This window comes from Adiantum capillus-veneris, chromosome 16 (genome assembly GCF_014529385.1).
Source record: "Adiantum capillus-veneris isolate H3 chromosome 16, ASM1452938v2, whole genome shotgun sequence".
In the NCBI taxonomy this organism is placed as follows: Eukaryota; Viridiplantae; Streptophyta; class Polypodiopsida; order Polypodiales; family Pteridaceae; genus Adiantum; species Adiantum capillus-veneris.
The window spans coordinates 145,321,741-145,336,334 of NC_140946.1; the positions used below are offsets into that span (position 1 = coordinate 145,321,741).

Sequence of the window (14,594 nt, forward strand, 5' to 3'; positions counted from 1 at the left end):
TTATATTGTTTGAACCAATTGAGTACAATCACAACTGGGTTGGTCATTGTCACTGCCTTGTTTATAGACTTACAATTAAGATGTAGATAACATCATTAGTCTCTCATATTTATGCTAAAAAGTTTACATGGCTGGTAACTCATCACTAGGAGCACCACTCTATTAATACCATTGCTTCCATCCATTGTTCTAGTTCAAATATCACACTTTTAGGTATTGCCTTCAGTTGCTTAGCTATACATTTATAGCACTTGCTCATCTGCATCAAAATTATCACAACCTTCAGGATGAATCTTGCCACCTAGGAAGTTGCTCGCAAGAGCACTATAACGTTGTAGTTTGTCAGGCCCTATCTATAAATAACCTATCTTTTTTTGGTCCATGAAATATGAACGTTGCATTGTAGTCTCCTTTAATAGACACCCTATAATCCTATTATGACATAAGTAAAGAATGCAACTTCTTATAGAACCTCTCTATGTTTAGGGAATACTCAATATTTTGTTGGACCTTTCTGGTAGCCATACACTCAACAACAGTCCCATTAGGTTCATTCTCTAGTATTTCCATCTCTACCTTTACTACATGCTAATTCCGATCTGCAATTAGCAGGTATTGCCTTCAATTGCTTAACTATATATATATATATAGCACCTGCTCGTCTGCATCAAAATCATCACAACCTTCAAGACGAATCTTGCCACCTAGGAAGTTGCTTACAAGAGCACTAGAATGTTGTAGTTTGCCAGGCCCTATCTGTAATAACCTATCTTTTTCTAGTCCATGAAACATGAATGTTTTGCGTTGTAGTCTCCTTTAATAGACACCCTTTAATCCTATTATGACATAAGAAATGAATGCAGCTTCTTAGAGAACCTCTCTATGTCTAGGGAATACTTTGTTGGACCTTTCTAGTAGCCATGCACTCAACAACAATCCCATCAGGTTTAGTCTCTAGTATTTCCGTCTCTACCTTTACTACATGCTGATTACGTTGTGCAATTAGCCATGCTTGTACAAATGCACTCTCCTACAATTTCTTTTCAATGCCCAGAGAGGGAAATCATAGAGTTCCGAGACAACACTTTGCAAAATAGTAGCATGAACATTCAAGGTAGCATCAATCTCTGCATTCACTCTCTCAGCTCTCTTGCCCTTTTTAGGTTATACATCTCACTTGCCTCTTGCATTTTGATGCTGTCAATATTAGACTTCATTTTTGCTTTATCAATTGTACTATTGATCGTTTGAATTTCCTCCTTCACATGCCCCATGAATTTTTCAAAGCATAAATGCAGTGGATTGAGTCAATCAACAATCCCTTAAGCTCATCAATGCGAGGCTACTTTCCGAAGGACGGTAATGTAACTCTTTACCTTGGAGATTGCATACCTTTAACAAGTTCACATCATCCAATGTTTCTATATCAATGTATGGTGTTGAAAATTCTCTCTAAAGAGCCGATTTCTCTGTAGGCAGAGCTTTGCTTAGTTGAGCGAGACCTCCATCATTCTTGATCAAAAGTCCGGCTGAAAATTGATAACATGCAAGGATCTTTCAAGCGATGCATCTTTCCTTACCTTACTCACAAGTTTCTCAAACTTCTTGTCAACAACATCCATCCTTAAATGGATTATATATCTAAAGGATAAAGGAGAAATTGTCTTGCAATTAGCTTCCCATTGTCAACAACTTTCCCACCTCGTCAATAACACAAGTGAGAAAGTTCCTCAGACAAGCAAAAGCTTTAAGAGTAGCTACCATAGCACATGAGGGCACTGTCAGAATAAGTTAAAGTGCCGTTAGGGTTAGTGGATCAAAGAGTATGACTATATAAACTTGAACTTCTAACAACTGATGCCATCTTCGACAACATTTCGGGTACCCATCCTTCACAAGAAGGTAGATATATCTTTGACATTCCCACCCTACGTTTGAGCAATTCAAAACCATTCTTAACCATGCGTGTATAATGTCACAATTGAAGTCTCAATTATCAAATTAATGTCAAAAAAGTCCTCATTGTGCATTAAACTCTAGGGCATACACTCTTCGATAGACTAATCCTTTTGTGCTTCTACAAATTCTTCAACAAATCTCTCTCAGAATGTATCTTCTCTTGAGAGAGAGCCTGACATCATGTCTTGTTGGGAGTACCTTCAAAGACCTCATAGCCATCTACCTTCTCCATCTACAGGCAAAAGAAGGTTGGTCCCCACTGCTCTCTCTACCTGCACACTGCCTCACATGGTTGGGTGTACACATAGCATTTAGTGTCTGGTTCATTTAGTATCTAGCACATGAGAGAGAGAGAGAGAGAGAGAGAGAGAGAGAGGGAGAGAGAGACCTTTTACCGTTTTACATATCCAAAACCTTGCTGCGGCAAACAGCTGGGCAAAGCATGCTAAGGGGAAGAGGAACAATGGTCCATGGTACTAGGTAGAGTGCACACAAAGAAAGCCACCACATAGACAATGTAGAGCTAGAGCACCGAGGATGAACTTTGTGGAATAATTATTAGGTAGAGTAGAGGCATTGTCAAAAAAATAATCTCTCCCTTCTCATTAGCAAAAAAAGGGAGGCATCACTAACCTCAACACTAAAGGGCACGGGAAATTAAATGAAGCCCAAGCGGTGGGATCTACGACAAGGGAACTAGGACGCACAGATCGAGATGCGCGCAACAGTAGGATGACCCAGAAGTAAACCAAGACACGAAAAGTAAACTTGGACAAGCAGAGAGCCTGTCCGCATTTACTTATGATGCATATCTTTCCCATCATGGATAACATATGCCTATGGGAGGCTTGGATAGGCGACAAACCTTGTATGGTTCCCTCCCCGATTCAAATCCCGCGTGTGACACTGAACGCCCATTTTTTTGAGCCCTTAAACCTCCTTGAGATTCGTGTGCACGACCCCCACCTTCGATCCCACCGCTTTTTCCCGTGGGGTTTAGTGTGGAGGCATCACCAAGGCATCACCAAGGCCTCACTCCCTTCGTTTCCAAAAAACCGTTGTTCGGGAAAACTAAGGTTGAGTTTTATGTGCTACATAGGCCTAGAACTACTGGCGTAGCAGCAGCAACTATGGCGGAGGGAGGTCAGGTGACAGCTCCAGCAGCGCAAACGCAAACGCCGTGTGTCTTTGTGAAGTATATTTCTGTTAAAGGGTTCAAAAGCTTCAAGTTGAAAGCTAAGATTGGTCCCCTCTCTCATTTCTCCTGCATCGTCGGGCCTAACGGTGCTGGAAAGAGCGTAAGTCTCCTCTTTCTTCAATCTCTCCTCATTTTGAATGCTGCATGTACTGCAAGTGCAAGCTTCCTTTGCCCCTTCGCAAGGTCCTTTTTTACTCAGTCTGCAAAACAATGGAACTGCCAGATGATGTGTCTCGAAACTTTTCAGGTTATTGGAGAAGCCCTCGCTTTTGTTCTTGGAGGCTCCGCCAAGACAATGAGAGCAAATTGCTTGTCATCTCTCCTGAATGAGGACTTAAGAAACTGTGGAGGGAAACTGTTTGCCAAGGTAATCTGTTTCGTTGGATAAGAGCGAGCTCCATTTGCTACAACCTCATAAACCAGGGGCCGTTTAAATCTTTGCCACTTGAACTGCCTGTCTTTCGTCTCTCAATTCAAAGCAACCACGGCGATTTTCTATGAGGATGTCTGATTTCTTAACATGAGTTGTCGCATGCGATTCTGTATCAAGAAAGCAGTGACTGTAGTTGAACTGACAGTCATCTTGCAAAATTCAAAGGTATCTGTTACGTTAGAGGTTTCAGAGAGTCACCAAGTCAAAGTCTCAAGAACTATCACCGGATCCACCAGCAGCTACATCTGGAGCTCAAATGGGATGAAGCGGTGAGAAGATTTTCAAGTTAGTGTTTGAACGATGAGATTGCCTTGAGTCGGAGTCCAAGAGCGGTTTCTGTTGCAGACCTGTTTCTTTTGGGGACATGAGGCAGGAACTCCTACATTTTGGAGTTGCAACAGATATCTCTGAGAGGTGTTGTGCATCTACTGTACCTGCTGGGATTCCTACCAGCTTTTGAAATTTGTAACGTGATATAAGCCTTGTTAGATTTCCTTCAGGTTTATTGTGATGCAGAGCAGACAAGCTGTCAAAGCAAAGGAACCGCTGGATCTATGTGAGGTGATGCACCTACTTTAGATGATTCTTTTTATTGAACATTCATTTGAAGAATGTCACTTAAACTGGTACCTGGACATTCCCTCCTTGTAGTACCTTGAAGTCATTTTTGGAGTTGGCCATCTTAAAGGCATGATAATGGAGACAGAGAAAGAGATCTGTGACAAGAGCAATGGAGCGATCTTGTTACAGGAAAATCTCAATGATGTACAATCAAAATTAGAGAAACTCCGGCCTGAGGTTGAGAAATGGCAGGGGTAAGTGTTGTTAATAATCAATTCACTACAGATGGCAGCTATAAAGGAAGGTCTTGTTTTTCAGTTTCGGTGGGCATCTTCAGTTGTAAGATAAACGTTCTTTTTGACATGTGTCTTATTGGAACAGCTTTGACCATCAGTGGCATGATTTTCAGTCCAGAAAGGTCTCTTACCTCCATTCCCAAGAGAATGCTTTAAAATGCAAGTTGCAACAAAATGCAGTGGAGCGAGACAAGAAGCTTGCTGCTTATCATGATGTTGTAGAGAGAAAAAATGTACTGCTATTGTAACCATCAAATTTGTTAGAATTTACTCGGCAGTATTGCTCAGTCAACCAGATGGCTGATGGGTACCAATGATTTCCTGCTTTTTTTAAAATGCAAAGTAGGCTCTTCAAAGTTTGCAAAGACAAATAAACACAGAGATTTGTACTCAGAAAGCACTCTTGCAACAGAGGACAAGGGCTTTAGCAGCACTTGAAAAGAAAATCTCAGATTTGCGGACAAGAATGGTTAAGGCACAGGTTGGCTTTTGAACCAATTTTTCGGAAAAAGAATTAAATATGAAGATGCTGTACCTACTAGTAGAGCACACCCACGTCTAGAGATACACATTGTGATAAAAATCTGGATCTCATAGTTGGAATATCTGCCTTTAAATCTGAAATTTCAATGACCCTCAATGAACATTGCTTTGTTTTGCTCTTTCATACATTAATACTTTAATAGAACAATGGAGCAGTATGCTTGCTTCTTTTTTAAGAGATATGAATCCAAAGAGTGACTAGAATCACAAGGAATTTATGAACGCTTAATTGAACTTTGAAGCAAGATTCCAATTGTTGACTAATGGCTGACGCCATGAGTCATATCTTTCCATTTTCCTCCTGTGTCCTACAAAAGACAATGATGGGAGTCTTCCACACATTACATGAGCACTTACTATCGGCCTGTTAAGAGTGCAGCTGTGTTCACAAGGTTGAATCGGACATTTGTCCTGATTTTTAGAGATAGCTAGCATATATTTATTTCTCATATAACCTCGAATGTTTAACAGGTACGGCTTGATTTAGCTAAAAGAGATGCAGAGAGTAACAGGCAAGAACATTCCAAAATGCAACAGAAGCAGGATAATTTGAGGAAAGAAGTGACAGCTTTATCTCTAAAAGTAAATGAGATGAAAGATCGAAGCTGGAAATTAAGCCAACACAGAGAAGTTTTGAAAGAAGAGAAGCCTAAAATGATTCTGCAACAAACGCTATCAGGGACCAATGGTCCCAGAGAAGGCATTGAGGAAATCTTTGACAGAATTTCAACGTCTCAGGTAGAATATTTTTCAGAGTTGCTTTTCATCGGATGCAAAGCTCTCAAAGAGTACATCTATGAACATGTAGGAAGCTTTGGCGGTGATCGAAAGTGAATTGGGAGGTCGTAAAGTGGAATTTGCAAATCTTACCAGTGAGGTAATCATTGCTGCATTAATTTGTCCCTGTAGGTGTGAGATAAGGGTGTTTTTCGAGCACTATTCTTCGTATGATGTAGAGCATTAATTTCATGAAATAATATGTACTTAAGGAAATTTAGGAAAGGTCTCTTTGACTCTCCTGGATCATGAGAACTTTGTGTGTCGGGACTTTTTTCTTTAAGTGACTATAGAGGTTAGAGTACTCGACCATGGAGGATATTGATGAGATTCGGCAGCGACCGATGAGGGATCTCATATGATGACTTGTATCTCATTTGATCCATCTTTGTGTCAGGTTTGTATCAGCTAACCCATTATATCAGCCCTCACCCCATCACCCCTCCCCACCTATTTCGTCTCAGTTTCAGTTTTTCAGTTCTCTGGACTTTTTGTACTCCGACACTGCATCAGATTCACCAACTGTAACTTTTGGTCTCATAGGTCACTTTGGCCTCTTGAAGACGTTAATATAACTTTTCATTTCATTTTCTCTCTCTCTCTCTCTCTCTCTCTCTCTCTCTCTCTCTCTCTCTCTCTCTCTCTCTCTCACCCAAGGGTGGTAGATTGGTTATGCCATTTCCCTCTTGAATAACAGATCTTGAGTTCAACTCTCCTCATTGGATAGATCTTTCAGGTCTCTTGGGTTAGTTTTCTACGACTTTAAAACTCTCTTCTTCTTCTTCTTCTCTCTCTCTCTCTCTTTCTCTCTCTCTCTCATAGGCAGCAAGACGGAGGTGCACCCAAAGAGCACTTGTAATAGAGAGTTTGTAGTACTTGCATCAATGTTTGCTTCACTTCTGTATGATTATTCTCCTCTATACAATCGATCTCGCTCTCCCTTGCTTTACGATAACATGTAGTAAGTTGGGAGCTTTTCATGTGTGCATGGAGAGATCGTCATTTATGGAGTTGTATAGTAGTTGTCTGAGCATTTTTATTGGCTCTGCTGAAGGCATTGCTAATGCATCAATTTGATTTCTTTTACAAAAATGTGGCCAACTCTAACCACACGAGAGCATCAACTTCCAACAAAAACCACCAAAGGTACATCTGCAATGAAAGTGCAGCTAAGATTAAATCTTCACATTTGAAACCTCTTCATTCTGACTACAATCTCATTTAAAGTGAATTGCTCAAAGCATTTCACGAAAGGACTGATTGAAAAAAAAAAGTAAAGGTATGTCTGTTTGGTACCATCCGTATGCACAAATAACTGTACAGTACGGATATACTATTTGAAAAAAAGATCCATCTATATGCACAAATCCAACCTTGGTGTACATTTCCAATAACGATTGTAATTTACTGGTTTACTTTTCAGATTCATTCTACTGAAGCAAGTAGAGCCCTGTAATTTGTCGAGTATTGGAAACTTGCTCTTGATGGTGATCTTATTGAAAGCCTGTCGTCTATCCAATTCTCCAAGATTTGTTCTTGTGAACAAGAAGCATTGGTGAATAGAAAGGAGATGAACTTGGTTGAATCAAACCCTTCGTCAGAATTTAATTCACATGGCTCATGATTTCTTCTGGCTGTGCTGGGCTAACTCTATAGGGAGGTAAACTCCTTGGAATCAAATTGGTGGCGTGATCTTCTGAATCCCTCTCATTACAAAGACCATGTAAGAAGAAATGTGCGACTTTATTAATTTAGAAATGGTAGACGTTGATACAAGAGGAACAAATTTCCCTTAAAATGTTACATCTTGCCGACACCTCAATATAAGTGCCTCTTGATCTCGTACTTTGCGCCACGCTTTGTAGAGCTTTGAAGACTCGTTATCTTCTTTTATCCCCATATTTGACACAAGCCGTGCATTCGTCTTTGCTTTTTTTGCCTTCCGTTGCTCAGCTGCTTTAGATGTCTTTTGGCTTATTTGCTTTATTTTTCTCCTTTGTCGGACACTTGGCTGAAATGTGGCCTTGTTCCACACACCTGTAGCAATTTTCTTGCTTGAACCATGTTATCTTCTACTTAGTTGTCAATTTTGACTCGCTACTCCTTTGACCTTGCACATGAAAGTTAGCCGATGAACACAGTGATTAGATAGTGGAGGGGATGAACCCTCAGCTAAAAGCAAAAGGGAAGATAAAGCGTCAAGCAACAAGAAGGGACACTACTGGCACGGAGGACAACACACTTTTGTGACATAATGTGTGTGATCAGTTGACTCCAATAAAGATGCAAAAGAAGGGGGGCAAAATATAGAGTTTCATACTTTTTCGAGGCCACAAGACAAGAAAAAAGTGATTACTATTATTCAACTGTTTGATACTACCTTCTTGAAGGGTAACTTCACTAAAGCCTCCGAGAACAAGAAAGCAGTGGTCAACTTTATTGGTGCATGGATGCGGATGGGATTCAGACAATGGTTTGCTTCCTTATGTTTGACACCAGAATGTGAGACATAGATTTTGACAGCTTGGAACTGTTAGAGTTTAGGCATCTTTCAATCTTGGATCTCTTCATCTTCACATATTTGTCATCAATCATAAGCTTGCGTAAACCTTGCATGCATCTCTCATCCACAAGATTGGCCAACATAATAAAGTACTACGCAAATCGAGTGGCTGACGGCTTAACCAAGTCCTTGCTAAGTTGCCGAAACAATGCCAACACAGTAGACTCTCTTGTCACAAGTGTGACAACCTTTGTTGCATCCTCAAGCACTTTTGCAACCCAAGCAATCTTGCCAATGTCCTCGAATAGGAGGTCCAAGCAATGGCAAGCACATCTGGTAAAAAAAATGTGTTTCGACTCCCTTTCAATCATCTCCCAAGGACCAACACAATTGGTTGCATTGCCCATGCATACCTGTACAACATTTGTTGGGCCAACCTCTTTGATAACTTGTTTGAGATGATTAAAAATGAATTTCGATGTCTTTGTTTCCGCAAATGTGTCTACAACTTTCAAAAACATTGCCCATGAATAGAGTTTGCAAGAAAGTTAATGATAGGCCTGCGCCTAGTATAAGACCATCCATCACACACAATAGAGCATCCATGTCTTTTCCATTTCTCGCGCACACCCATGATCTTAGTCTTTACGCATTTGATCTCCTCATTCAATTCTGTGGTGCGCAAAGCATGGTGTAGCGCGGATAGTGTGTCGTGCTCTCTACAGTGGGTGCTCCTCAATGCAATGTGCATGACAATCTCACTCGAAACAGATTGAAAACAAAGGAACAATAGATAACAACTGAGCTCACAGAGACACAACAGCAGACTAGAACATATGACTCGACTATCTCAAAGAACCGATACAGACTCTAGCATGGCAGCACACTCAGCTCCAGGCCGCCTAGGACTCACAGGTACAATGGGGGTGTCGAGGCTCAGATATGTAGGGATGGTGAAGACGTGCTGTGTGTATAGACTCGCTACTCTAGACGACGACGTGAAGATCCCGATGACCCAACCGCTACTACTCATATGTACCACCATAAAGAGCCACCAACGGCTCATAAATATCAGCCATCTAAGTCTATCTCCAGATTGAGTGAAGGTGGTGACCTGGCCACGATGTCCACTAGACCACCGTTCGTATCCCTGCCACGTGTCACTGCCTAGCCCAGAGAGTCCGTCTAGGGTGAACCATATCAAACCAACTGTACTAACTGTGTGTCCTGTGAAAGTGACAATGTAGCCTGCTACAGGTTGCTCGCCACAAGCCACTCATCGTCTCGGTGAGAGGAATACTGAAAAACTGTGAAAGAAAACCACTAGGGATTGCATCTGTACATCTTTCTTGAAGCAGGTGCTAGGCCCAACCATGACCTTACATGCCTCAAAAGTGGAGTTAAAAACACTGCACTGCTTGCAAACACCTTAAGCCATTAAATAGGCAGGAACCCAGTATGATTGCATAGTCCAAGAATCCCAATTGGCAAATCAGAATGAGGCTCTACAGCAAAGAGAAGCTCAGTTTGATTCCAACGCATCTTTATCCTCCATAACTATAGTGAGAGGAAAATGACCTAGTCCATGCTTGCAACACTTTTTGCAACAACACTCTTCTCGAAAAGAGGGATGATTGTCACAAATTGCTGACGTGTCAAAGCCCTGAAGAAGGGAGCCGACTTGCAGATGCCGGCCGAGGGGCCTAAATCCTAAGAAGAACAAGTAACAGAAGAAGAAGTCCTACCAACTTATGGGGACCTGTAACAAACTTGGACACTCCAAGTCAAGAATCAACCGCGACAGCACCAAATAACCACTTCAAAACAATTCACAGATCACAATAGATTTGCATTGGCCCGGCGGAGCTCCGTGCCTAGAGATATTGGCCCCAAAGACTGGCGCCCCTTTCGGTATTTCTTTTTGTATTAATCAATCATCAAAGTACAAGAGAGCGGTTAGGGTTTCACTCTCAGACTCTGCGTCCAGATGCCCTGAGAAGTGAGGCCCTCACCACTAATTTAAAGGTTACAAGGGATGCCCAAAAGCAGAGCCCCAAAAGCTTCAAATCAAAAGCATCAGTTCTCTCTCTCTCTTAGAGAGTCTTTTCTTTTTTTTTAATAAAAAAAAAGCAAAAGCAAAATTCGCGTCGCTCATCATTTCCCCAAATTTTTTTTTTTTAATAATCCGCCTCCGCGATTTCTGGAATTTAGGGTTTTTGGCAAAAATTAGGGTTTGCAGGAATTTTAGGGTTTCTGCTCTCCGCCACGTCATCACTTTGTGACATACCCCCCTCTTGAAAGCATTGTAATCGACCGCGATTACGCCTGCAAAACCGACAAAAGCCATAAACCGTCTTAGCAGACACTGATTGTTAGTACCTACGTACTAGGAACGCACATCTAGCACATGTACAAAATCGACAGTCACATCACACGACATCACAGGACATCACCAGACATCACATGACATTCAACATTCATTCGGATCTTAGACCATGATTTATCGGCAATGTAGCTAGCAATCACATCTAGGTCCAATCGGGACCTCATCGATGTCCGATTGACTAACCCCTATTGCAACCATGTCTATTCGAGATCAAGTAGACCAAAATGCTGCAGTCATTTCGTCTACCAGTTCCTGCACTCACAAGAAGTCAAGAACAAATCAGTATCATAATCAGGAATTCCATTTCATAAAGTCATCTAGCAGAATACTGTCAGCTCTCAGTATCCCTGAAGCTCAAAGAGACATCAGTGACTTTAGTATCAAAATCGAGGCATCTGTTGACAAAGGAGCGAAGTAACTCCCCTCTTGTGCATCCCACTGCACCAGATCTTCGGCCAAGCTGATTTTCTGGGTTCCGTTTGGAGTAGACTATGCTAAACCAAAACATCGAGATAAAGTTTCACAATCCGAGGAGTATCTGCTAGGTCCTCCTCCTCCATCCACTTCGCATCAAGTGCAGGATAATTCTTGAACTTAACCAAGAACCGCCTTCGGACTTTACCTTTCTTCGTATCATTATGTGCCAAAATCTGTTCAGGAACAAGGATCTCCTCGTTTTCTTCCACTTTGGGTTGCTCATCAGGCTCCCCATCATCAGGCACATCACCCTTAACAGGTTTCAAGAGACTCACATGCAATGCATTATGAATCCTCCAAGGATCTGGCAGTTCCAATCGGAAGGAGACATCATTTATCTTGTCAGTGATCTGGAAAGGTCCGTAGTATCACATACTAAGCTTTGGAAAAAGCCTCTCCTTTCCCTTTTTCTTTCTTAGGTGTGCCTTCTCAAAAGTAAGAGCACCCAATCATCCTCCTTCAGTTTCCAGTCGTGACGATGGTGATCCGCTGCCTTTTTCTGTCGTTCTTGAGACTTCTGTAAAGTCTCGCGAACCTTGGCAAAAGCCGTATCCAAATCTCGCAAATATTCATCCACTTCAAATTTCTAATCTTTCGTGGTTAGGAAGGATGGAACCTTCGCAGCAGTTTCAACAATCTCTCATGGCGTCTTCCCCGTCGAAGAGTGTATCGTGTTATTGTAGGCAAATTCCACCAAAGGTAAGTTCTTTTCCCATTGAGTCTTCTGATGCGAGATACAAGACTTCAATAAATCTAAAATCACTGAATTGGCAATCTCAAATTGCCCGTCAGTCTGCAAGTGGAACGATGACGAGAACTGCAACTACGTGCCAATGTTCTCCCAAATTGCCTTCCAAAACAAACTCATAAATCTGGGGTCTATGTCGGAGAGAATCGTCTCAGACGTGCCATGTAATCGGAAAATCATCGTGATCATTCTGTATTCTCGGGAGATCAAAAAAAATGAAATCCATTTCAATATTTTCTTAGGGGCGGGTGGGTATGGGTAAAGGCTGTAACAATCCCTGTGCCTTATGCCTGTCAAACTTGACCTTCTGGCATACCAAGCAACTGCGCACAAACTCTTCCACATCCTTCTTCAGTCTCCGCCAAAAGAAATCTCTCTCTACCCCTTTCATGGTGGTAGCAATGTCGCGGTGACCCGTAAAAGGTGGACAGTGGCAATCAGTCATAACCTTTTCCCTCAACGGCCGTGTAACGCACAACATAGTCTTTTTCATCAAGTAGCCTTCCCGAAGGGAGTATCCAGCTATTGTCTCCCCATCCCGTCTCCGTGTGAAAATATCTGCAAAATCTGTATCTGTGGCACACTGATCGACCATATCCTCGAAGCTCCTATGATGTATCGCGGAAATAGCCAGAACCAACGGTTTCCGAGACAAAGCATCTGCCACCACATTCTTCTGACCCTGCACATGGACAATCTGGAAGTGGAACTGTGACAAGATGTTCACCCACCACATCTGCTTTTCTGAAAGCTGCTTCTGTGACAAGAAGTAGCGCAAACTCTGATGGTCTGTAAAGACAGTAAAATCCGCTCCGAGTAGGTAATGCCGCCACTGAGTAAGAGCGTGGATAACCGCCAAAAGCTCTTTCCCATAGATCTGTGCTGTCATCTCCGGCCTAGAGAACAAACGGCTCTCGTAAGCTATGACATGGCCTTCTTGCAGCAAGACCGCACCCAAACTACGACCACAAGCATCACAATATACTTCAAATGACTTCTGCAATTTCGGCAAAGTCAAAATAGGTCTCGTAGTCAATTTCTCTTTCAATGTCCGAAAGGCAGTCACCTCTGTGGGTCCCCACGAAAAAGGTACTCCTTTCTGTGTCAAGGTATGCAACGGGGAAGCAACCTCTACAAACTTTCGTATGAACCGCCTGTAGTACGAACACAGTCCCAAGAAGCTTCTAACTTCATGGACATTCCTCAAATCGGGCCAATCACGGATAGTCTCTATCTTGGCCGGGTCCATTCGCACTCCTGCTGCTGACACAATGTGTCCCAAAAAGTGTATCTCTAGTAGGAAAAATTCACTTTTCTTTGTATTAATCACTAACGTGTGATCTCGTAATGCCTGAAAGACTTGAAGCAGATGATCTCTGTGTTCTGCCTCATTCTTGGAGAAAACAATGATGTCGTCAAAGAAAGTGCCAACAAATAGTCTGTACTCTCGAAAAATCCTGTCCATCATCCGGTTAAATGTCGCAGGAGCATTGGTTAAGCCAAAAGGCATCACCAAAAACTCAAATAACCCAAAAGTCGTCCGAAAAGCTGTCTTGTAGACATCTCCTGGTGCTATCCTGATCTGATGATATCCACTCTTCAAGTCAATCCTGCTAAAGCACGAGGATCCCTGTAACCTGTCGAGTATATCATCGATCCTAGGAATCGGAAATCTGTTCTTGATGGCGATTTCGTTGAGAGTGCTATAATCGATGCACATTCTCCAAGATCCGTCTTTCTTCAAAACCAACAACACTGGAGAGCAATACGGTGAAGTACTAGGCTGGACAAGACCCTTTTCCAAGAGGTCTTTCACTGAGTTCATAATCTTTTCATTTTGTACTCGGCTCACACGATAAGGTGGCCGATTCGGTGGCGTGCTTCTAGATATCAGATCAATGGTATGATCTTCAGGCCCTCTCAAAAGCAATCGGCATGAGCGTGCATAAAAAAAATCTTGGCGTTCTTTTCTTCAGGTCAAAACATATTCAACCTTTATCCATCGTTCAGTTCTCCCAAAAGAATGAGTAAGAAAACTGAAGTTCATCAAGTACAATCTCTAAACCCTTCATTTATCAAAGTCGCTTTCTCGGCCCGGTAGTCAACCACGGCGTAGTTCTTGTGGTACCAAGGGATCCCGAGTAGAACGTCACTCACGTGCCCTGAACACCCCTGTCATTGCAAACGAAGTTTGCCAATGCTCGGTGTAATGGCAACATCCCATCCGGGTGCCAGTCGAACTACCTCCGCCTGTGGCGTCAGTCTGTCGGGCATAGTTCCAAATCGAGCCGCCAATTCCAAGTGAAAAGAAGTTGGCCTTGGCTCCTTCAAAAGAGCTTCCTGATCCTTCGCTTTGCCCCGAAAGCGGCAAAGTTTGTACTTTCATTCATTAGATTCGGTGCAGGTTCCACGCCATGTGGTACCAGTTCTGCTTTTCTATCTGCCTTTTCTGCCACATTCCTCAACTGCTCTCGAACTCTCAGACCTGTCGTCGTTTTTATCATGCTGTTCTTTCTGTGCCGTATCAGGGCACTTCGCGGAAATATGTCCATGTTCCCCGCATCCAAAGCACTTCCCCTCTCTGATGAAGCAAGCTCTCTCCTCAGGAGTAAGCTTGGGTCGTGCATCCTTTTTTTTTTCTCTGGGTTGCTCTTTTTCATTCTACTTTCATTCCCAGAAGTCTGTTCGGCTCGTTGTGTCATGGCCTCATCTG

At 42.4% G+C, this 14,594-nt stretch overlaps 1 protein-coding gene and 1 pseudogene across 3 annotated transcripts in view; one reads left to right on the forward strand and one right to left on the reverse strand.

Annotated features, from left to right (window-relative positions):
* Positions 1-989: 989 nt before the first annotated feature.
* On the reverse strand, positions 990-1,963 carry LOC147440013 (uncharacterized; annotated as a pseudogene).
* A 1,002-nt stretch (positions 1,964-2,965) lies between these two features.
* The window catches only part of LOC147440014 (structural maintenance of chromosomes protein 4-like), a 109,976-nt gene continuing 98,347 nt past the window's right edge, over positions 2,966-14,594 (forward strand). Inside the window, exons 1-10 of one of the 3 annotated variants that reach the window (XM_086485707.1) lie at positions 2,966-3,257; positions 3,405-3,524; positions 3,756-3,859; positions 3,936-4,004; positions 4,091-4,151; positions 4,242-4,405; positions 4,533-4,680; positions 4,794-4,928; positions 5,462-5,728; positions 5,799-5,867. In XM_086485707.1, the coding sequence (XP_086341833.1) occupies positions 3,090-3,257; positions 3,405-3,524; positions 3,756-3,859; positions 3,936-4,004; positions 4,091-4,151; positions 4,242-4,405; positions 4,533-4,680; positions 4,794-4,928; positions 5,462-5,728; positions 5,799-5,867 (1,305 nt within the window). In that variant the 5' untranslated portion in view covers positions 2,966-3,089. The remainder of the gene's footprint in view (positions 3,258-3,404; positions 3,525-3,755; positions 3,860-3,935; positions 4,005-4,090; positions 4,152-4,241; positions 4,406-4,532; positions 4,681-4,793; positions 4,929-5,461; positions 5,729-5,798; positions 5,868-14,594) is intronic. The other 2 variants (XM_086485706.1, XM_086485708.1) reach the window with 2 other exon arrangements.